The sequence below is a fragment of the Patagioenas fasciata genome, chromosome 3, assembly GCF_037038585.1.
Source record: "Patagioenas fasciata isolate bPatFas1 chromosome 3, bPatFas1.hap1, whole genome shotgun sequence".
Classification (NCBI taxonomy): domain Eukaryota; kingdom Metazoa; phylum Chordata; class Aves; order Columbiformes; family Columbidae; genus Patagioenas; species Patagioenas fasciata.
Window position 1 is genome coordinate 68,520,423 of NC_092522.1, and position 23,307 is coordinate 68,543,729.

At 38.6% G+C, this 23,307-nt stretch overlaps 1 protein-coding gene across 8 annotated transcripts in view; it reads right to left on the reverse strand.

Annotated features, from left to right (window-relative positions):
- L3MBTL3 (L3MBTL histone methyl-lysine binding protein 3) overlaps positions 1 to 23,307 on the reverse strand; it is a 79,250-nt gene that overhangs the window by 39,611 nt on the left and 16,332 nt on the right. For all 8 annotated transcript variants that reach the window (XM_065834162.2, XM_065834165.2, XM_065834160.2 and 5 more), the window contains exons 3-11: positions 17,017 to 17,128; positions 14,603 to 14,762; positions 13,459 to 13,597; positions 12,131 to 12,215; positions 9,733 to 9,824; positions 5,999 to 6,103; positions 4,470 to 4,605; positions 1,674 to 1,765; positions 977 to 1,128 (exon numbers count right to left, since the gene is read on the reverse strand). In XM_065834162.2, coding sequence (XP_065690234.1) covers positions 977 to 1,128; positions 1,674 to 1,765; positions 4,470 to 4,605; positions 5,999 to 6,103; positions 9,733 to 9,824; positions 12,131 to 12,215; positions 13,459 to 13,597; positions 14,603 to 14,762; positions 17,017 to 17,128 — 1,073 coding nt within the window. The remainder of the gene's footprint in view (positions 1 to 976; positions 1,129 to 1,673; positions 1,766 to 4,469; positions 4,606 to 5,998; positions 6,104 to 9,732; positions 9,825 to 12,130; positions 12,216 to 13,458; positions 13,598 to 14,602; positions 14,763 to 17,016; positions 17,129 to 23,307) is intronic.

The following is a 23,307-nucleotide window of genomic DNA, read 5'->3' on the forward strand; positions in this document are numbered from 1 at the left end:
CCTACAGCTCATTTTGTCAAGTAGCCCATACAATCATTTTTTTCAAGAGATGGACTCACAAAGTTTTAAAGTTACATAACAGTTTTACATCATGCTCACTGACACAGTGCCTCAGCAGTCATCAAATACAGATGAAGAAACCTTTCATTTATGTTCACAGGATGAGCCCTACAATTAAGCTGCCACTGCTGAACCCCAGACGCAGGCTTACAATTCTGCACCTGTTCTGCAGTAACTTAGTCTTCAAAGAATTTAAGTTATCTAAACAATCTTCCAAAATAAGATCCAAGTGCAAATACAAATCTGCCCTGTGACAGACAGAGCCTGAATTTCCTTCAGGATCTTTATGATTCTAGTATATCCTGCTCCATCCACTGGCTTTTCATATAGATATACAAAGCACCTCTACAATACAATATGCAGAAGGGTCATCTCTGACACAGGTCAGGATACCAGGATCCCAATTTCCAGAGCAAAGCAGTACACAAAACACTAAAAGCGGGTTTTGCCACTGTCCTGATGCCTTACAGATGATGGCTAAGGTTTGGTCTGAACAACACAGTGGTTCAAGAACCTTATGAGAAAATACAGCCTTTCTTTCAATTTACAAATATATGCAAACCTAACTCCAAGTAAAATTAGTCACGTTATCATGGTCCATATTCTTCGCTAAAGATATCAACCTGAACCACAGTATGTAACTGAAATGAGAAATTAATCCACAGCTCCAGATGTAGCAGCACATGAGAACACTCACTTGGCACAATCTCTGGAGATTTTTTATGTGCAACATGATATGTAAACTTTGATTCCTCCAGTCTGCCACTGAGACACACTTTGGTGGCCATGATTACAAATCTAGCAAAAGTTGGTATGGTAACTGTATCGACAGTCTGGAAAGTATCACAGAAAATACTGCTTAAAGCTAACACATTTCTGATATGTCTCACTGGGATACAAAACAAAAACATCATACCAGTAGTCGTAACTCTCATCCCAGTTGTCAAAATGAACCAGAAAACGATTGTCCACCATGTCTGTTACCGTAGCAACACAAATGAAAGTCGGGTTCTTCTTGTCTACGGCTTCCAGTTTCATCCCCACTCGAAATCCCGATGGAATCACTGTCTACATAGAGAAAGACATTTAATTGAAAATAAATACTGTAAATCCAGAAATCTCCCCAGTGCCCACAATCAATATACTCATGTTATTTCTAAGCTTCCCAATTAGCTGCCCCAACAGGGTGGCAGCAGCCTAATTAGTTGACATGAGAGATGCTCAAACACAGAGACTTGTGGTTTATGAAATAAAAAAGCCCTAAACATGCTGCTAAAATTAAATGTGTTGGTTTTAACTCTTGGATACTCTCTTGGAAAGACTGTCCTTGTTCCACAACATTATAGTGCAAGAACAAGTAACAAGACTTAAACTTCATTTAATATAACATTTCTGAATGTGCCAGATCAGATGTTTAAACAGATGAGTAAAACACTAAAGGATAAGAATTGCGGAAGTGAACTAAACTGGAGATTGTTACTGAATTTGTTGCAACCATTTTAATCTCAAATATCAGGTCTTGGGTCTGCCATCACTGAAATGTGCTGTGAGTTTCCTCCACACACGAGCATACTAGCAACTTTCCACACCATTAGTAACAAGCGAGTACTTACTGCATTCTGGTTTTCAAACAGTGATTTAGGAGCCGCTTGAGCCTTGCATGCCTTTAGGTACGAGGGCCAGCTGAATTCTTCTTCCTTATACCCTAAATCAGGATCATAAAAGAAGGGCAAGAAATTATAGGCATGAAACACAAGGTGCAGGCAAGTAATTTGATCCTGACAACTGTTTTTTCCATCCAGTTCTGAACTGTTTCTTACAATTTCAAAACTGAAAATATTACGCACTGTTAACTGTTTACTCTAATTTAACATAAACCTACTTTAAAACTGCTTCTTAATGCTACCCCAACATGAACTCAATGAGTCTGAGGGAGGACTGGTTTGGATTATCAGAATGTTTAGCACAACACACTTTAGAGGAGCTTCTAGAGTTCAAAATAAAGTTGATGAAGCCTTTTCTACTTTTATTTGGGCATCTGGTATTACAAAGAAGAATCACGTTCTTTATTTAGGGCTGGCTGAGCTTCCTTACCAAAATGTCAAGCTTTCTTCACATTAACTGAGCAAAATACTCTGCTTTCTTGAGCTGCACATTATTAGTTTTTTATAGTTGCCTAGGACTGACATTTGAACTGTTCCTAATCTTCATCTGGGAGGAAGAATAGTCATATAAATAAAGCACTGGGCAAGAACTCAGGAGATTTCACCGCAGTTTCAATTTCACCTTCAAAACAAGCTGGTGAATATTTCTTACAAAATCACTGCTCTATCCCTGATCTCCAACCTCACAGTTCTGGCCATCAAGGGACCTGACAGTTCTTGAGGGGCAGAATGCCTAGTGGCAGCCTAGAAACTGAAATCCATAATTCTACCAGGTTCCAAAAATTAGTCTCTGCAAGATATCAGTTTTATACTACAATCTTCCTCCCTCCAAGTGGCACAGGCTACAAGTCACCTCTCTCCTGTTGGAATAACAAAACTCCATAAATATCAGTAAAACATCAGTAGTGAAAGCCCTCCTCTTGAAAAAAACAGAAGTATGTTTAATTGATGAACAGCTGGTTGCTCTCAGCCTCCCTTGAATGCATGACTACCATACTGCTTGGTCCTCTTTCATCCCATGTGCAAGCTTGGCTTGTACTAGGACAATGGAAGAAGTCCCACGAGTACAAGAGCAGGTTTCAGCAATCACACCATACCTCATCAGTGATGAAATGGTTTACCACTGAAGTGAAGTGGCAGAGCCAAGCCATGCAAAGGGCAGAGCAGAGAACAGCCATGCTATTCAAAATCAAGAATATGTCTTGGGGATGGTAGGAGTACATAGCTGTGCAGGATGACAACCAGAACCCTGAGAATTACCATCATACATCCTCCTAACTTGTCTCCCTCAACACTTCCGATAGGCTCCATGACTTTCCTAAGTAAAAGATCCACTGCTCCAGTGGGGTGAAAAAACCAACCAACCAAAAACACCACAGAAGGAACAACCTTCCTGCCAACTTAAAACTAGAAGAGAAACTGAAGTTTTCATGAAAGTGACTCAGAGGCAGACAGTAACTTTCTTCCAGCAGCAATATCCATTGATAACAAAAGCTTGAGTTTTCTAAACCAGGCATTTAAGATGGAAATGATGATACCATCACAGATATAAAACCTACTAGGCATGCTGTCATAAAATCGGTAACACTATAACTGGGGACTGCTCACTTGCTACATGTAACTTATTACTTCAGTGAAGGCCAGCCTTCTGAGAAATTCTGATGTATGTTCAAGAAATTGCCATTTATGCAGAACTACATCCAGTGAAAACTCTGGTACTAGAGCAGCAGCACAGATCACTGGGGCCTGCAGCCGGTGGGGCTCGCAGGGCGCTCAGAAGAGCAGCACACGCTCCTTCGTACTCCTCCAAGGCTCAGCTGCAAAAATGCCACCCTCTCCCACACCGGCAGGCCCTCTGCCTGTGCACTTTCAGTGGCTTTACTCTCACCTACCACACCCCAGCAGTTACATCCACAGATTTATAATTCTCCATAATGCATTCTTGTGACTGTGTACACTCATCATTTTGCAGCCTTTTCAAACCACATTATCCTACCCACACTGTCTATGTCAAAACATCACATTAATTTATTTCTCACTCTCCTGTCTCCAGGACTTGCTCTCTTCATCCCCACATATTCCCTTCCTACCCCAAAAGAGAGCCGATTTCTCTTTTTTCATGGTACAGTTCAGTGCAGATGCCCTCCATCTACCAAAATAAAGCAGTTACATAATCTGAAATAGAATAATTAAACAAGCAAATTACACATATTTCAACACATGTATACCATTTACATAAGCTATATACAAATTATGCTTTCAGCCTTGTAGTTTTACCCTTTTTTCTCCCTATCTGTTAATTCCTCTTCTGTCTCTATTTCATGCTTACTCTTTGTGTCAACACATATACAATAATGGTGACCAATATCTAGTAACGGAAATGTCCTAAGACCTTCCACTAAAGGATTGTCAGCTGCCTGTTTAAGCATATGTGTCAACAGTATACTGGCATTTCACTTGCAATAAGCATTCACTTGGGGTCTAGGTTTGTTTTTTAACTTTCTTTCTTAATGCATTATGAATTACTCTCATGGTTAAATATGTTTACTCTGAATTTCCACTGAATGACAAAGTTAGGATTTAAACCTCAAGATTTCAGCTAGAGTTAGTGTATAATTTGCCATGTTCAAATACTCTGACTGAATGAACAAAAAACTTTCCTCTAAAAAAATAATTACAGCATTGCACAGATAGTCTTAAATCTCAGAGCTATGGAAAACAGACACATTTCATACTAAACAATACCTTTAGGTGGATGAAGCTTGTGACCTGTTTTCTCACACCATCCAACAGGATGAATGTCAGAAGAATCAGCGTTCACCCAGAAATCGTAACAATCTGGGTATCCATCAAAATGGAGTCGTATTCTGTAACCACAAACCTAAAAGCAAGAATGTACAACATACAACACTATGTTTTAAGATGTTTCCTCTACACGTAACAGCTTCTGTTCAGTATTATGTATCTTAACAGTGTGCTTTCAGTCAGCCTTGTACTTCTGCTCAAGCCAACACCAGATGAATAAATTCATTTGGCAAAAAGGAGAACAGAAAAGCAAAGCTATTCTCAGTCTGAGTGCCTCCTCTTCTGGTGAAAAGAGTTAACTAAAAGCTGGATATTGCCATTAGCGTTCAAATACTTGAAAACTGTTAAACCCAACATCAAAATAAAACAGAAACCTTACAAAAGAGCACAAACACATCTGATAAGATCATGGAGAAAGCACATATTATATTTTCAAGCTATCCCTATTAATCAATATGCAAGAGAGCACTAAGCAATAACTATGTTCAACAGGCTCTCCAGAGAGATACTGAGAACTGTTATTAGACATAAGAAGTCAGCAGAGGTATCCCCCAGAGCTTCATTAGTCCATGAATAACAAGTTAACCACCAGGAGGAACAGAAAAACAGGACATATAATCCCTCCCTCTGTACAGAAGTTCTTCACATCTTTCTGAGTGCCAAATGCCATAACTTCCCTGCAGTCAGGAGTGAAAATCTCTCGACATTAAGGTCATTCTGCAGTAAAACAACCCATCACTTAGTGCCAAGCACAAGGCACACAGGAAATACCCAATCATTGACCGGCACACCATCATAAACTGCATCAAAAAGACAAATTGAGTATATATGGTATACCAACTTGTAGAAGGTGCCAACATAGGCAACTTCTGAGGCCATAAGCCCAAAAAACAGAAGCACAACTGACACACAAATGTCAGGAAGGCACTGGAAAAGGTGGAGTCACCATCCCTGGAGGGGTTTACAAGACATGTAAATGAGGTTCTTTGGGACATGGTTTAGAGGTGGACTTGGCAGTGTTAGGTTAATGGTTGGACTCGATGATCTTAACAGTCTTTTCCAACCAAAATGATTCTGTGATCTATATCGGTGAATGGAGCAACTGTAAATACTATCAAACCTCTATAAAACCACTATAAATCAGTTGTCATGTTTTTTTCTGCTTATTTTTTCTTAAAGAAATAAACTACAAGATTACAGAAAAAAACATGCATCATCCAACTAGTGTAACATGTTTTCCCCAGCTGCATACATTAAACGTACATGAACAGTCCCTGCTGCACGGTATCCGTCACAGTCGTCAAGTGTTTGTCAGGCAGATTTAATACAGTGTTATTCATTTTAAAGCTTTCTTCTTACATCCAGTTTCTGTCTGCCTGCTAGGGACGAGCAAGCACCTCCAGCTGCTGCTGTCGCAGTTCAGTGTCTCCTGCAGCCCCGCACCAGGGCTGCTCGCAGCCTCCACTCACCTCGGCCACCGTCAGAACACAGTATATCGACTGGTGCTCGGGATCCACCCCCTCCAGCTTCATGCCTACTTTGAAGCCGTTCTTGTTGTATGGGAAAGACTGATACTGCAATGGAAAAGAATGGTTTCAATACTTCTGAAAGTATATCAGAGAAATACAGAATATAAGGAAAGGAAAAATGATTATTTATTAATATTATTCATGTTTCTTAAAGAACTAATAAATTGCTTTGAAGTAAGTTTTGCATTTTTAAAAACCCACTGCAGGAAAGGAGAAATTGATGATTGTTCGAAAAATACATTGATAGTAGAATGACTTAAAACTTGACAGTACTCAAGAAAATTATAAAGAATTAGCAAAAAGGTTAGCCAAGGGAAAAAAGACAGCATGATATGCCCTCAACTTTTTTCACTGTAAATAAAACATTTTAACAATGTAATTGTTTCATTTTCAGCCTGTACAGGGACACTTTGACCTGGTGGTCATCATTCCTGTAACAATCACAGCAACTATTCTCTATTTTTCCTTTTCATTTCCACATCTTAGGCTGTCAAAGATGAATTGCAAGGCAGAAATATAAAACATTGTTTGTATACAGGGATGGCCTCTTTGATGCCATTTTCTCCTTTGTATGTTGGGTCCCAATTAGCTCATTTTCCAGGAATGTTCTTGCATCACAGGAACATGACCATCCTTATATCACATTACAATGAACACAGAACACCATCTTTCCACAAAACAAAAGTAAAAACAAGACTAAGCAGAAAGGATGTTTTCAGTCAGAAGACATCAGCATCTCATGTAGCATGCTCCCGGTTTTCTGTTAAAGAAGGAAGGAAGCAGCAGATACTAAGGTGAAATTGGAGAAAAGATCAGAAAAAAAACCTGAATAAAATTGAAGGAGGTTTTCTACAGGTTACCAAATTCACAGCTAGACAGTTTTTATGCCTCAAATGGTTACAGACAAAACACAGAAGCAGCATCTTTTATGTTCCCCCTTCCTTCTGCTCCTATCTAAAAGCCACGTGCTCCCCACCCACCAGTAGCTCTGCAGTTAATGGCAAGAGAAGGTACCAAGGGTACTCAGAGAGGTCTCATTGACTTGGAAGGGAATCATCTCTCTGTGGTGGCTTTCGCTGGAAGTGACGCAACTGAATGATAGACGAAGGAGAAAAAAAAGCACAGTGCACGGCACAAGAGCTGGACTATGCGGTCAAGGGAAGGGAAATGGAGAACCGGACCAGTTTAAATCAGCCTAAAACGGCCAGCTAATAGATGTCTCACCACACCTCTAAGTCCCTATCTGAAAACAGGTTAGATCATTTTGCAGACCTCAGTTAAGGGATCAGAGTATCTGACCACAAAACATGCACTTGAAAAGTTATTTCACCCTAACATCACCACACTTAGCATTTTTATTATCAATGAAAGTTTAATGAAGTTACACTATGCATTATTTTGCATACTACCTCAAAAGGAATGTAAAAGCAGAGCACTTTTTTTTTAAATCAATAAACTGAAATTTTTAAAGTTCATCTTGGTGCACAGACTTGGAGCTAATGCCATCTATATCATAAATACCTTACAAATAAAAATCCCCAATGGGAAACTGAAATGCTAGAAATAGTGACACACTCAGGAACAGGGGCCAAAAATGTAACTGAGATTTTGTAAAAGCAAGCACAAATAAAATTACCAAGAAAGGAAACAATTAAAAAGTCACAGATCTGTCTATTCTTCCATTATTATAATAAAAATTACTATACAAACAGTAAAAAATTCTACAAACAATACACTAAAAATTAAGTAATTATCACACAGATTATTTCCTGAAATTTAAGACATGAATTAGTCACTGTTCTTTCCATTGTCAAATCTAAAATTTCTAAGGCAACACAAACTTTACTTTGGTTTCTGTTATAGCAAAATAACAGGCAAATTTAAGAAGACTAATAACTTAACTATCACTTAACAGATTTCAATTTTGTGCATTATTCTTAATATATCACCCAAGATAAAACTGAGAAACTTAGTAACATTATCTTCACAACATACACTTGAAGATTCTTTGTTAAGGAGACATACAAGAACAAATTAAGAGTAAAGATATAATGAGTCAGCAAACGAGCAGATGGTAGACTAAGGATTAGACACATTTATGTATGGTGCAAGAACATCCACAAAACCCAAAAGATTACATTAGGAGAGCTGGAGATTGGAAAAAAAAATTCAAGGGTCAATAATTTTGTTTTACTGGAGCAATAACAGCTTGTCAGTCACAGCCTAGAAATGACTCCAAGATTTAACCACCAAACAGAAGTCAAGGATTCAAAATCGGTGGCGATGTTTGCGTTGGGTTTTTTTTTTTTTTTTAATTTAGTGTTGCTGTGGTGTGCTTGTCCATCTGCAAAATGGAAAAATATTACCTGGCCACTTCTGAGTGGTGTTAAGAATTCTCTCTCCCCTACAGGCTTTAAATATTGCACACTAAATAAAACCCTAGAGTTACCCAGGGGCTAAAGAGTTTCAAAGAAAATATTAAATAAGATGCATTGAGTGAGAAAGGTACACTGTGGAGAAAAATAAAGGAAACAGTATGTCATTACGTAACTCCAGACTTTACCACCATGTGCAGCATTCAGAAAGGCTGGTATATGCCTGTGTGCCACAGCAGCATTTAATGGAATTTTAGACAGGCAGAGCAACACTTTGCAAATCTGTCTTCCAGACAGAGGTACTACTCACCCAGATTTTTTTCTTGTTAATTTTTCAACCAGTATATAGCACCAGGGGATATATCTAAGGATGGTCAGGAAATTGTTGTCCTTGAACCTACAAATCCACAGATTCTGCTCATTGTAATCCTAGTTCCTTACTTTTGTACCTCATTAACGTCTAAAAATACCTATTAAAGGTCAACATCACACGCTCATGTAAGCTGCAAAACTAATCTCTGCACAGAAGATTCAATAGTTGAAGTATAAAGCAAGTAAACAAACAAACAAAAAAAGACTACAAGTAGGAACAGAATTATCAAAAAAATAATACCAGATATACATAGCAGAAGTACAGCAGCTGAGACATGTTAACGTGTTTTGCCAGGTTTTGCAAGAGAAGAGAACAGCACGGAAGCTTTGTGGATTTTCATACAGTTTGCTTCCAAGCAAGAGCAACAGCACACAAGAAAGCACTGAAATGACAAATGACAAAGACTATCGTAGCAAGCAAAGGACAAGCAAGATATGATGATGTGACATCCAATCAGATGACAGTCAAAATGGCAACAAGCCAGACTAGTATCTGACATGGTAAAACAATATGTCAGGAGGAGCTGCAAAATGCAGGTAATATGATCAAAGCAACAAGCCAAAAGATGACCATTGTACCACTTTTCTCAATGTATTTAAAGAGAATGATATGGCATGGAAAAGAAGGGTATGTACCAGACTTTTAGCTTCAAAGATTAGAAGGAAAGGCTTGAAGATTTTGGAAAAGCATCTGCTTTCTGCAGTCTTGGTTGACAGCATTAATCTATAACTACAGAATTCTCTACAAGAGCAGAGAAAGATAACTGATTTCACATGTTTCAACTATGTTGATTGCTGATGGATAGCATTATTTTAATCATGTAGATTCCCAGAGAAGTGCAAAATCTTCAATTTTTTTTTTAATTGATTTCCTAGAAATTTCATTATCTTAGGTGGTTGACTGATTTAAACTTCAGAAGGTCATACCTCTTTAAAAAGCTTAGTAGGTGCTGCAACAGCTTTTTCTTCCTCCAGATAGGATGCCCAACACCATGCTTGCCTTCCTTTAGAGGGTACAGCTGTAAAGAAGCACACAGCAGCAAAATAATCTGTAGCTGTTAACTTCTCAAGAAAAAACAAAAACAGAAACCAACACTTTCAGGTTTCGAGAATACCTATCTCAAATCTACATTAAATGCATTAATAGTATTTCTCAGGACTTATTTCAGGAAAAGAAATAGATCTGTAAGTTTAACAGCACCAGAAACATGAAAGGTTTCTGGCAGTTCAGATCTCGATCAGTAACAACAAAAAGCTCTTTCAGGTGACAAGAACAACTTAAAAAGTCCTGCCCCCATCCCTTTTCCCTTTTTGCTCGTAAGAACCATTAAGATATACAATTTGCAGATGTGTAAAAAGATCAGTTCAAATTATGAAGTAGTTAAACATTTTAATTTCTTTTTTTCTGAGAATTTGTTTTCCTGGAAAGCATTTTCAACTGGATAGCACTCACCATGACATGTTTTTTCAGTCATAGTTGAAATACTTTAACAATATTCAGAACGTTTCTAACCTACTCCATCTTTTTGTAGTTTGATGTTTTTTGGTAGATAGGAAGTGATTTAACAGTGATTTCTCCAAGCCATCAAAACTGTCACCAGTGCTTTCTTACCCCATCACATCATTAGCATATGACAGAAACCTCCAGTTCGAGGTTTGTTCATATAGTATGAACACTCTCATACACTTGCATAGTAATTGTAATACTGGCTACAGTCCATCTTAATATTGGCTACTGTCACATCAGTGAGCAACGCTTTTTAGGCCTTGAATAGAAGGCAGTAACTGTTCTACCAAAAGCCAAGAACTTTAAAAACAGATGGCTTGTGAGGCTGGCCATGTATGTATGTACTTTCACACACCTCCACAATGCTCTACTGATCTCCACCTAAAATGCTGCCACTGCACAGGAGCTTTAGCATTTTTGACCATAAACTCCCGCTGCCGGGAGGATTCCACACAGTCCGCAGCACAATTCCGGCCTGATCCTCACTGTGTGCTACTCACAAGAGAAATAAGCCTCTTAAGTAACAGTCTGGCTAAGCATTTTTATGAGTAAAACACAAACCATAACAATAGTGATTCCAAACTCCCCTGAAAAAAGCTGATAATGTAAGAAAAAGATAACAGATGTCACAACGACAGCAATTCCTCAACACTATTAAAGCACATTCATTTTATTTGTGATTTACTCAGTTTTTATCTATTTAATTTAAGAGATGTGCTGCTCAGCACAATAATACACAGTTATATGCTCGGTTTTGAATAATTTGGTCTTTCATACCAAATCTCTTGTGCTGAACTGACATTTTCCCAAATTAAAAAAAAAAAACCACCACAAGAAATCTGTACAGATCATTCTGTCAGTGGACGGCAGTAATTTCCATACAGCATCAGCTTTGTGCTTATATCTCACACGCTTATCACTGTAGCTTTGGAAACAACTGTAGAAATAATATTTATCTTTCGGGAGTAATTCTACCTCAGGTGGGGGACCTTCCATAACTTTTATATGTTGCATCTTTAATCAGTATTTCATCTGCCTGGTGTGCAGCAGAGCTACTTGGAGCTCTGTGCTGATTAGTGGCCCAGTAACTTCTGGTAATGCCTCCCAGTCTACCATAAGAAACACTTTGGAGGGCAAGATGTAGGTTTGTGCTTGGCGTACTATTGCTGAGGTACAATAGATGCTGATTCTCCAATTCTTCCTGGAAGTATCTATCACACAAATAGCTGGAAAAAACAGCACTCATTTAAAATATGTTTTATTATGCCACTTGATGCAGTGTATGTCCCTTTGGACTGATTATAGCAATTACTCTTGAACAGTTCCATAAATGTGCCTATTTCCAGCACAAACTGTAGATAGAAAATTGATCCCCAAGGAAACAGAAGTAAACTTTCACTTCTGCTTAATACATGTCTTTCAACATCTGGGAACTCAATGCGCCTGATTCCCTTTCATACTGGCACTCGTTAGAGGGACGAAAAAAACCACAAAACCTAAAATGTGCATCAGTTACATTTACACTCACTATATCCTCCTCCACGCTGCCAGAGGTATATAAACTGGCTCTTCGCAACAGGTAATCAATCTCCAAGTGATGGGGGTTTTTTTCCCAGTTTTCACTTTGCTCTTTCAGTTCTTCAATCCTTAAAACTTCATTGCTATAAATAACACTGGCACTCTCTTTTTATAGAATTAAAAAAAATGTATTCAATAGGGAATACAAATTCAGTGAAACAATGCCGGCAATTCACAATAAGAGATGGATATTAACTAAAGAATTGATACTTGATATTTTTGTTTAATAATCTAACTTACTTTGTTTCAAAACTGTTATTTCTCCTTTTCTTTTTCTCCTGGCTCTCTGTGAGACTCTCAAGATCCTTCCTTCAGGCTTATCTTCCTAAATTTAAAAGAAAGGTACAGTAATCTCATTAGTTCAGAAGTCTAGTACAGTAAAAATGGAAATACCCAAGGTTTACCTGTCACTTCATTTACATGGCTACTGACATAGCTCTCTGCTATGGCATACAAACCTGTGGATGTCTAATAAAAACAAAGCGAGCCATCAGTTACAAATCACAGCAAACACAGTGAAAATGATAGACAGAGGACTCTCAACAGCTGGCACTCAGCCAGACAGACTTGTCTAAGCCAGTGACAGATCATGAAGCCTCCAGCGGGCCTGGCTGAGCTGCAGATACACAGTAGTATCTTTGGTATGTTCATACTTGCAAAATAATTTAAAGGAAAAACTCTCAGAGCTTTATTCTGTGTTTTTCAAATGTACAATTGCCATACTATTCATTTCATTGTTTCTGTATTAACAGTTTTGTTAGCATCTGAATAGGTGAACAAAGTACTCGTTTGGGAGAGCAGATGCACAGAGGCAAAGAAGGTGTTCCCTGACTTTTGCCTAAGATAGAGAGAGCTATGAATTTGCTTCTGACAACTCCAGTGTCTTCAGCCTTTTGACAATTTGGCAGTTGCAGAGCTCTCCCCTTCTCCCTTAAAACTGTGCATCTCCCAGCAGTGTCAGAGCTACTGCGAAGAAAACAAATATTACAGGAAAACAAGCATTATGGAAAGGTACAGTGATAAGTTTATTCTAAAATGAAGAATAAATCCAAAAGGAAAAAAGCCAAACGGTGCCCCAAAACACATTACACTGCAACACAAAACAAAACCAAATCTTTAGCTATGATTTTCTAAGGCAAATGACACTAAGAAAAGCATTGTCTTATTAACAGTAATGTAACTTCCTTTGTAAATAAATTATTGGTCTACAGTCTTTACTTATGTGCAGAGTGACAAACTAACAGGTGTTGGGAAATACGTATTCCTATTTTTCTATGCTGGAGACATAGCAAGTCTACATAAGTGTCATTTTTCCTTTAAATTATTCTTGTTCTGCTCTTAAAAATATAGGGAAAAAGTGAGAAAAGACAGCTCTTATCAGTTGTCGATAATTACAATTTACTGATGAGGCATAATTGAATTGGTAAGTGAATCAACTATTTATTGTGGCTATGACAGAGTGAAGCCATCACTTCTCTTTGTAGACTGATGAAGTTCCTGACACTGCAGTATAAGGCAAAACTCCCACTGAAATACTTGCAAGTAATGGGTTTACGATGCATACTAACAGTTTCATCAGGATTCTCCTTCTTCTCCCCATTATCCCTGGATTCTTCTTTGAGAGGTAACTTTGCTTTTCTTTTCCGAATGCCTTTGGAATCATCTTCCCCATTGCATTCCATGCTGGGCTTTTCCTCCTTTGGTTCTCTGTCACAGCAGCGACACAATGACACAAAGTCAATCTTATTTTAGTTCTCATATGCATAAAACAAGTAAAAAGCAAGTCAATCTGAAGGTCAAGTGCTTGTAGGTCCCAGGGTATTATATAAAATACATTCTCAGAAATACTACTAGGAAATTGCATCTGTCAAAAGAATTAATCTGAAAGACACTCAACAGCAACTGCAAAAGGAAAGCTGTCACCTTACGCTGAACAAGTCCGCATGTTTTAAACAGTGTGTCTTTTCCCATGTACTACCAAGTCTCACAGAGAAGCAAACTGTGAAATGTTTAGGACTGCAGGGCAGTTTACAGAAAGGAGAGCAAAGGCAATTGTTACGACTGACAAATCCAATTGGAGAAAGCTGGTATGTGACTGTACAAATTGCTAAACAAGCAATTAGAACAGAAAATTTTAAAGCAATTAGCTAAAAATGAAGGAAAATGCACAATATCATAGATGTTAAAAACTACCGTAATGCAGTAATATGCAATACAGAAAGGACATACTAACACAAACCTTCTTTTACAATGAGATGAACTGCACTGACTGAAAGGAAAGGAACTGAGAAACTACAGTATGTTCATGTTTTCACTCACTGTCATCTATAACACAGCTCTTGCACTTAATTATAATTAACATAACATACCACACCAACCGTCTCATTACTGATTATCTTAATTCCAATGATTATGAAACGGGGTGGGAGTCTGACAGTGATTCATGCATCCCATAGACTGTTTTACTGCTTGCATCTGACAGTAGAACACAGCACACTCTGAGCAAAAAACACTGCCCTCATCATCAGTGTTAGACAAAACCAAATGCATTTACCTGAAAAACAGTGAAAGAACACTATAAACTGACGGAGACTTATCAAAACATGGCTGCTTAATACCTCCCTTTGCCCCACGAGTAATGTTTTTATCCCACCACTCCTATGCTCCATTTATGCCAAATTCTTTGTTTCTATGCTTTACAATAGCACCTACTTGTTTTTTACTTGTTGGGCACATTTCTGGCTGCAAAATTTCCCTTCAGGAACAAATTCTTCTATGGTACCATAGCTGTAACAGTTTTCACAGAAAACAAGTCCATCCATTTTTGCAGTTTCCTTCAACCTTGTGGGGATCCCTGTCTTTTCTGAAAAGGCTGCACAATGAAAAAAAGTAACTTCACTTAGGCAGAGGTGATACATTTCCAACCATCCTCAGCAGGCCTTGCCAAGCAAACAGAAAAAGACACGTCAAGCCACTCTTCTTAGAATGAAGAACTGGGAGTCAGTGCCTGTATGGGGTCTGTATTCCTGACAAAGCAAGCTGGGTTTTCATATTGCTACACTAGAGAGAGGAATCCACCAACCTCATGCTTCTGTCATCAGTAGCACATCAACACTGCTTGATGTGGCTGCTCATGGAAGGAGTGAATTTTGTGACAAGCACTGTGCTGACTGCCCAGAGTCATCACTGCCCGGAGCCCATTACCTCATCTCCTGCTGATGTGCCTCATTTTTTAACTACATATCGGGTTATTTGGGAAAAAGCTTTGGGATGGAGTTATCTTTCAAGAGGTGAACTTATTTGTGGAAGTAAATCACTGACTACAATCTACAGTCTCTCACAACAGTAACTATTGCTCAAGCTGCATGAGGTCCACCAGAAGAAAAAAAAAACAAAACAAAACACAACACTAATTTGTTACAAAGAAATTTTTGAATACTAAGTTACTCATCCTAAACTACAATTTCCCCACAAGAGGCTGTAGCCTAGGAGAGGATGCTGCTTCTTTCATTCACAGGCCAGCATGAAGTATGTCAAGTTCTTCAGCCTCTAGAGCAGGCCGTTGACTTTGCATCCCCACCAAAAGGCAAATTTGAAGTCAGAAACTATTTCTTTTGCTTGAGCACTGTACCGTCGCTGACAGCAGAGTCAAATGAACTCGTGTGAAGACTACCTCCACTAGAAGAATATATGATTTACATGCCATATTTGCACGCCAGCATTAGCAGTTTAAAACAACTACTTCCTATTACAATGGAAAAAATTAGCAATATTTTTATCTTTGGGGAGCATTAAACTGATCGAGTACAGTGTAAGGTAGTACTAGAATGCATATTTGGTATGATTATGTGTCCATAAATACCCTTTAATTCAGAAGTAATATATTTTTAGGTTTACCAGACCATAAGGGATGAATTTGTATGCTTTACTGTAGGTAACAGTGATCCCTCAGTGTAAGGAGAGAACCTGTTGTGCTACTATGCTATCACACTGTTGCCATTCTCATCACACAATTGCATCTTGAATAACTATCATTGCCTTGGAGACAGACCTACAAAACAGAGTAGCTGTGGTCTGAAGCCTCAGAGCCCACAGCTGAGGCCCAAACTACTTTCCCACTGGTGTAAATGGTTCACCTATGCACAAAAGTCACATAATAGTTAAGACTTAATTGCGGGTGAGTAGCAAAGGAAAACTTTCACTGACTTTGCTTATCACGCTTATGCTGATTGTTAAACCAAAATTTTAAAGTCTTCTTTCCAAGGGATTTCCAGAACGCATATTTTTAAAGAAAATTGATAAAATATAATATCAACAAGGAAAAAAAACTAAGTAGTTTTAAGTAACCACAAAACCAGCTGTGATATTCTCTTTCAGACTACTCCATCATTGCTGGAGTCAACGTATCAAAATTCTCAGAATTTATCACCATATAAACCAACTTTCCTCAAACAAAACATGTTTCCTTACATCAGTATTTTAAATCCAGGAAACACCTTATGTGGTAGACAGATAGTACAACTACTAGAATTCTATCATTCAAGATAAACATAAGCAGTTACCACACACTAATTTTAATGCTGTAAAAAAGCATAGTCAGCAGGAGCAAGGCAACAGTACAGACTCTATGCATTGACACTGGTAGTAGCAGCTGAGCAGTAGCCAGCATCATGTCAGGGCAGTTTACAGTGGGCAGTACTTCGGTCACAAATGTACTGTAGACAGTTAGTAAAGTCTGTGGGCAGTCTGGGGAATCAACTCAACAAAAATAACATCAAAAAAATTCTCAAGAATTTGAAGTAAGAACTTGACTACTTCACAAGTTAAATAGAAGGAAAGTACTCATTCTAAACTTAAAAAACATTACTGTCAGAAAAAATTGTGGCTGTAACTGAATTTCGGATGTTCACAGTGCGATTATTTCCTCTTACTTAAAATGCATTTATTTTCATACTTATTCACACCCCAAGAAATAAGTAAAATCATCAGAGATACTCTGTGCATTAAAGCAAATAAGTTTGCTTGTGTTCTGTTTGTTTTGCTTTATTTTAGGGGGCCATACTTAAGAAAAACTGATACATTAAACAAAATACACTCTACCACATATTTACTGACTCTTAACTGACCTTCTTGAGCAGTTGGAACCATCCAGGTTGTGGTAGCAGTTGCCTTTTTAACACTTTCCATCTCAGTTTCATCTGTAATCACTTCCAGGGCCCCAAATTCATTCACCCTAAACTGTAAAACAAAACAAATGGCACAGAATATAGTAAAAATTTACTAACACTCTCTTATGGTGTCTTCTTCTATTCACCATGATAGCTTTTACACAGCGCCCTCACCATATTATCTAAGTCTTATATGTTTCTGCTTGTCCCCAAGAACTGGAAACAAGCCTTTCTTTTTTCTATCAAGCAAAATACAAACTTATTTTGTTATCTAAAAGTATTAATTTGCAATATATACTGATACAGATACCTCCATAAGCAGAGCAGTATCTAACTTACACAAAAGAAGCAAAAAAATCAGTAACAGAAATTCATGGGAGATTCTCCTAACTGTATGCCTTTATCAGCAGAATAATGCAATCCAGTCACTATTTTTGTTAAGGAAAAGGGAACCAAACATCACATACAAACACTTCATAGAGTACAGAAATGTCAGCATCCTCCAAAAACACAGCACTTCTTCACTGTAAAGTGAATGTAAATAAACATCTGAAGGCAGTTTATGAGCTGTTTAATTACACGCTGAACACGATATTACTGTCAGCCAGAAGCAAGGCTCAACAATGCCCCACATGCTGTGCTGACACGGGAGCACCGGGAGTTACATCCACTCTACTGCCAGCAGAAAAGTGTTTTCCAAATGCCGTAATGATTACAGCGCTACCAGACAAAAATAAACTTCAGCTTCCCAGTTACTACATGGTTTGCAGGCCCAGCTGGTTGCATGGTCTCTAGCAGTGAGATGCTCTCCTCAATGGAGACCAACAGGAAAAAGTTAAGCCTGAGAGGGTCTTCCAAAGCTCCCCAGCATCCACCTGCAAAAATATTCTTTCAGGACAGTAACATGAATTCTATTCTGTTTCTTTGGTCAGGTAACTTGACCTTGGGAAAATGAGAAAGGGAATAATTGTTTGGCATTACACTGATCTTGTCTGTATCTCTAGAGGCTACAGGATCAATCACTCCTACTCGCTTTGGACCCTGCTATGGTATAATACTGAAAATAAGTCATTTTGACTGAAAGCAAAGGTGAGCCCCATGACAGACATACCACAACAGTGTGCTTCCTCTAACACAGTCCTCCCACCCTCAGCATTTGCAAAGAGCTACCAGGTCCTAAGGTATGTGAACAGCTCAGGTATCATACGCTGAGGGGAGGAAGAGGACGAAGAGGAGGACCTCACACAGTCGTATAACTTCTGGAGCCAAGATTTTTACTTGTGATCAGCTATGCTCACAACAGATATACAAGTGTGGACAAACTGTCAATAAATTCATCCGGACTGAAAGACGAGAAGTTCAGCTTCGAAAGGCAACCAAATGCAGTAACACCACATGCTCATACACCAGTTTGTGGACAGACATTCACACTGTTCCACCCAAAGAAGAGCACTGGAGTTACTACTCAGAAGATGATCCTCATGTCTTATGACTGACTTATGCACCCAGCCTGGTTTCTATTCTGGCTAAGTTAATTTTTGCTATAGGTGCTTTGCTACCTGTGCAGTGGGTGGATGGCAGAGGAAAAACATTCCTTGCTTCCAGGAGTTCTAACTCCACAAGACCTGGCTCAGAAAGCAGGCTGCCAGCACTGACCAAAACATGGTGGTGCAGCCCACCGACTAATAGGTCACAGGGAGGTTATTAACTAGTTAACTTCTGGAAACACTCTCCTGCACCTTCACAAAATATCAGCTGGAACATCCATAGACCAAATGTATTTCTTAATAGTCCAATTAATACCTGGGATATTTCTGCATGACCCGACAGATGTTCAGCCTTGACACTATGTATACATTCCTCCTCCACTGGGGCCTCCTGTGGTAGGCAAGAATGTCACCCTAGTTAATGAAGTGACCCACCAGCCCTTCTGGCTTCAGAGGGCTGACAGACAGGCATCAAATGATGAAAGACAGATGAGAGAACAAGATAGGAAGAGCTGAACCACTGAGGAAGCAGCTCTTCAATAGTCAGGCCACCACGCTAAGATGGGCTCAGTGATGGAGAATAACCACTTGCTACTGCCTTAGCGGGCAGGATGATGAGACAAGACCAGATGCTTCCTCTCACCTCTTTATCTCCTGTTTTTGCCCACAGCCTCCCCTTTATCAGTGTCAGAGGCCTCCAGCTCCTGTTGGGACACAAACCTGAAGCAGACATGTCTGCTTTCACTCACTGCTTCCCCACCTACAGCTTCAGCATTACTGTGCATGCCGAGCTCTCCATAGCTGATCGGAGAAACGCTTCAGATCTGAGAAGTCATACTCTGGGATTTTAGCTGGGGAGGTAAAGCAATGAAAAACTTGTGACGGAGGTTAATTGTTTAAAAACAGGATAAACAGATGTACAGAGCAGCGTGCTGCACAAAGCCATCACAGGATAAAAGCTGCCAGAGCAATGTGCCAAGTAGTGTCTGCTATTGGAAGCATGACAAAAAAGAATCTAGATTAATGGCAGTTTATGTGTCCATGAAAAAAATGAACACTTTTGTAAGCCTCTTCTACTTAGAAAGCGGGCGACAAAAAAGCTAAAGGTAAAGGTTCTGTCACAATTTTTCCTCTATTTTTGGTGACCCAAGCTAAAACTTAGTAAGAGCAGTCCTCCCGTAGACTTCCCTAGGTGTGTTGACAGTCTGGAAGTTTGCAGCACGTAATACAGAGGGAAGGAACCAGTGCCATTGAACTAAGTTTTGAGGATGGACCCAGGGCTGAGATGTAAAGATTTGGGTTTTAAGTCACAAAACTCCTTAAGTAAACATATAAATTTGCATTGGATGAAGGGATTTTCCTTGAACCTGTCTTCACTAAAGCAAACAGTAAAATTTCCACTGATGGAAACAAAGGCCATTATCAAGTGCTTTTTAAATAATCTCACAAAGAAACCTGACTCTTTGTCACTTCAGTGTTTAAAAGAGAATAAATTATAAAGCTTGTCGGGTATGAATTTAATCCACTTGACTTTTGTCAAATGCCCATTTGCAAATGTTACGAAACCTCTCTATCCCACCCAATGGAGCCAATGGTTTTAAAAGATCAGAAGGCGAAGAAGAGGAGAATGAAACCTCAAGAGCTTTCATGAGCAAATCCACAGTAAGATAAACAGAAATAAATATAACATTTGGATAGAAAATTTGACTTCCAAAGTTTCATGTACAGGTGAGAAACATGGTAAAAAATACACATTTTCAAGTTACTGTAGTTCTTTCAACACAAATATATCAAACTGAGTTAGTAGGATGAGTTCAACTGTTAGTGGTTAAGCATACAACACAGAACTTACTTGGCTGCCTTGTTCAGCAGTTTCCACAAGGTTCAAAAGGGAATTAAATAGCAGCTTCCCTCTAAAGATCACTAGAGATTCCTTCCACTCAGAGCTGAAATACATTTTCACATTCTTGGGAAACAATGCCCTGATGTATCAGGACTTCAGCTTACAGGACTGTTAATTTAATCCCCAGGAACTTTTTAGTATTTATTCAACAAATAAAAAATGTATCAAGGGAAATCAAGGCTTAAATATATAATAGTCAAACTTTATAAATACTTTCTGAACCATTTCTGTCTCTCCACATGCTAAGTTCTTCTGTAGGGATAAAAATTACTATATTTTTAAAAATTAAAATTGCATTAACATTTACACCAAGTATCATAAGTCACTGAGATGAAGCCTTTGTTTGTTGCAGGCACTACTATTGCACCGAGTATTTCATAAATGTTTCAGCTACAATGGAGAAGTGGCCAGATTTTCTCTTACCAGTGACTCCAATGAAAGTCCATTCCTGAATTTCTTTCTTGAAAAACCTTCTTATAACTTCATTTACATCCACTCATTATCAGTTTATACCCATTTGTTCTTTACTCAATGTTACCCTACGGATTACATGGCTCTAGTACCCGAGTGCTTACTCTCTGGGTCTACATTTGAAGGAAGGAATTATATATCTGCAGACCTAATTTCATTAGGTTAAGTACAAGCTCTGTCTGTTCTTATGAAAATGGCGCTCCATCTTCTTGATTAGCCCATCATCCTTTACCCACTATGTGTTGGGCTCAGCCATGGAAATTAACCTTTTCTCAGTGAATGTCACCAAGCGTAACACTGCAGGTAGAATTCTGCTGTCCCTCCTCCAGTGGCTTTAGGACATTTCCATTCCTAATGGAAGTTCTTTGCCTTATCATGCAGGCTGGAAGGCACTCGGTAGTTTTATGCAAGTGGAATTTTATGTTAAGAGGGCTTTCAGTTCTCTTTCTCCTCATTTTATAAAACTACTCAGTGTATTTGTCACTACATGGGATAAAAGAAAATCTGCAAATAATGAAAAATGTCTACCATATTGCAGATTAATTCTCAGACACTCAAACCTATTGGGAATAAATATATACAATCTAGTTTCAAATTAAGTCTCTCATGTTGCATGTGTCTAATTCAGAGCAACAAATATCAGACTATGTCCATTTGCTGTTACTTGAACCCTTTTAAAAGTGTACTAGATCTTATAGGTACTGAGAGAGAGATCAAATCAGAATAAAAGCTATTATTGCTTTCTACAAGGTCAAAATATAATTTGGGAGAAAAGGCAGAGACAAAAAGGAAGAAAAAGGAAGAAAAACTAAAGTGCAAAGGACAAAAAAAGAACAAAGAAACCTGTGCACCTTAAAACACAGCTTTAAAATTACGCATCTTAATGCACAGTTTTAAAATAAATTAGAAAAAACAGCCAACACTACCATCTACTGGGCAAGATAAGGACAAAGAGTTCACTGCAGTTAAGACATTGTTGCTGCATTCTGACAGCAACTTCAGAAATAAAACTCATCTTGAACTCACAACAGTACAATTGTGGACTAGCTCAGAAGAAACCAGAAAAATTTGTATTATCCAAAACAGAAGTAAATTGAGTAAAGACTCTTCATGTCTACGAAATAACTAAATTTACAAGCAGCAGAGTTATACAGCAGTCTGCCAAAAAGATCGACACCTGGGACTTCAGAGACACAAGCCAAAAAACTACACTCAGATCTCTGGTTAGCAAACAGGAGTCATCGCTCTTGATTTTAATCACGGTTTGATCACAGTGATTTCAGTGGGACTGCTCAGATAAACCAGAGCCTTTCCGGTATCTTACAGCTCCTCTCTTTAAAGCAAAGGAATTGCCTATAGACACTGTATTGTCCAACCACATCCCATTACATGCCAAACTATTTTTTACATAATATTTAAGTTGAATAAGTTAGTAAATGCCAGAACTTGTCCATTCAACCATTCTCCTCTTCTCTGTGTGTGTGTGATACAGTCTTTACATGCACGATCACATACTATTTTTTCCACAGAACCCCTGCCCCAGGCAGAGGCTGGATAGCATTCAGAAAATGAGGCAGCTGTTGGGTATTTTTATACTCTTTCTTCAAGCAATAAAGCCAGTCTTATTTACTCTACAGGGTTTGAAAGTAGAATGACTGTTTATTTTCTTTAAAAAAACCCACTAAAATAACAAAGAGCATGTATCTAAAAAAGCTTTAGGCACTCTAGCAATTACTGTTACAGTGCAGTGCGAAGTAATTCCTGAAACAAAACCTCTGTTCTCACACACTTACAAAGGAAAACTAACAATATCTCTGCCTAGGCTCTACATCCTTCTGAGTACTCTACTCCCAGCTTATTTCAAAGCCCTCAGTAAGCATGTAACCCCTGATGCTTGCCTGGTCACAAAAATCTGACTCTTTCAGGGATGTAGAAGGTTAGGGGAATGTGTCCCCTGCACCTGGCTATTCCCTTTCTTCAGCGATGAGAAGGGATCCTGCCTGCACACTCCTGGCTCTGATAACTACGGCAAAAGACAACTTAAGCAGGATCCCAGGCTATTTAAGGCTCCCTAAATCATAATCAGCAGCAATTAAATTCCATATCATGACCAAGAGGCAGGGCCAGAGCCCCTCTCACTGGAACGATGCTGTCAGCAAGAAAGTCAAACACTTCAAGCAATCTTCAACTGATTTTAAGATACTTCAGTAGTAACACTGCAATAGGCTAATCCTGAAGTAATGAAGAAGAGAGGTCAATCTGCATCCAAAAGGAAAGTTTTTTTCCTATCTGGGCAGGCACAAGCAGGAAAGAATGAGTATCAAATTACAGCCTTAAAAAAAAAAAAAAAGGAAAAAAGTAATAGGAACATTCTCTAATCACTTCTGA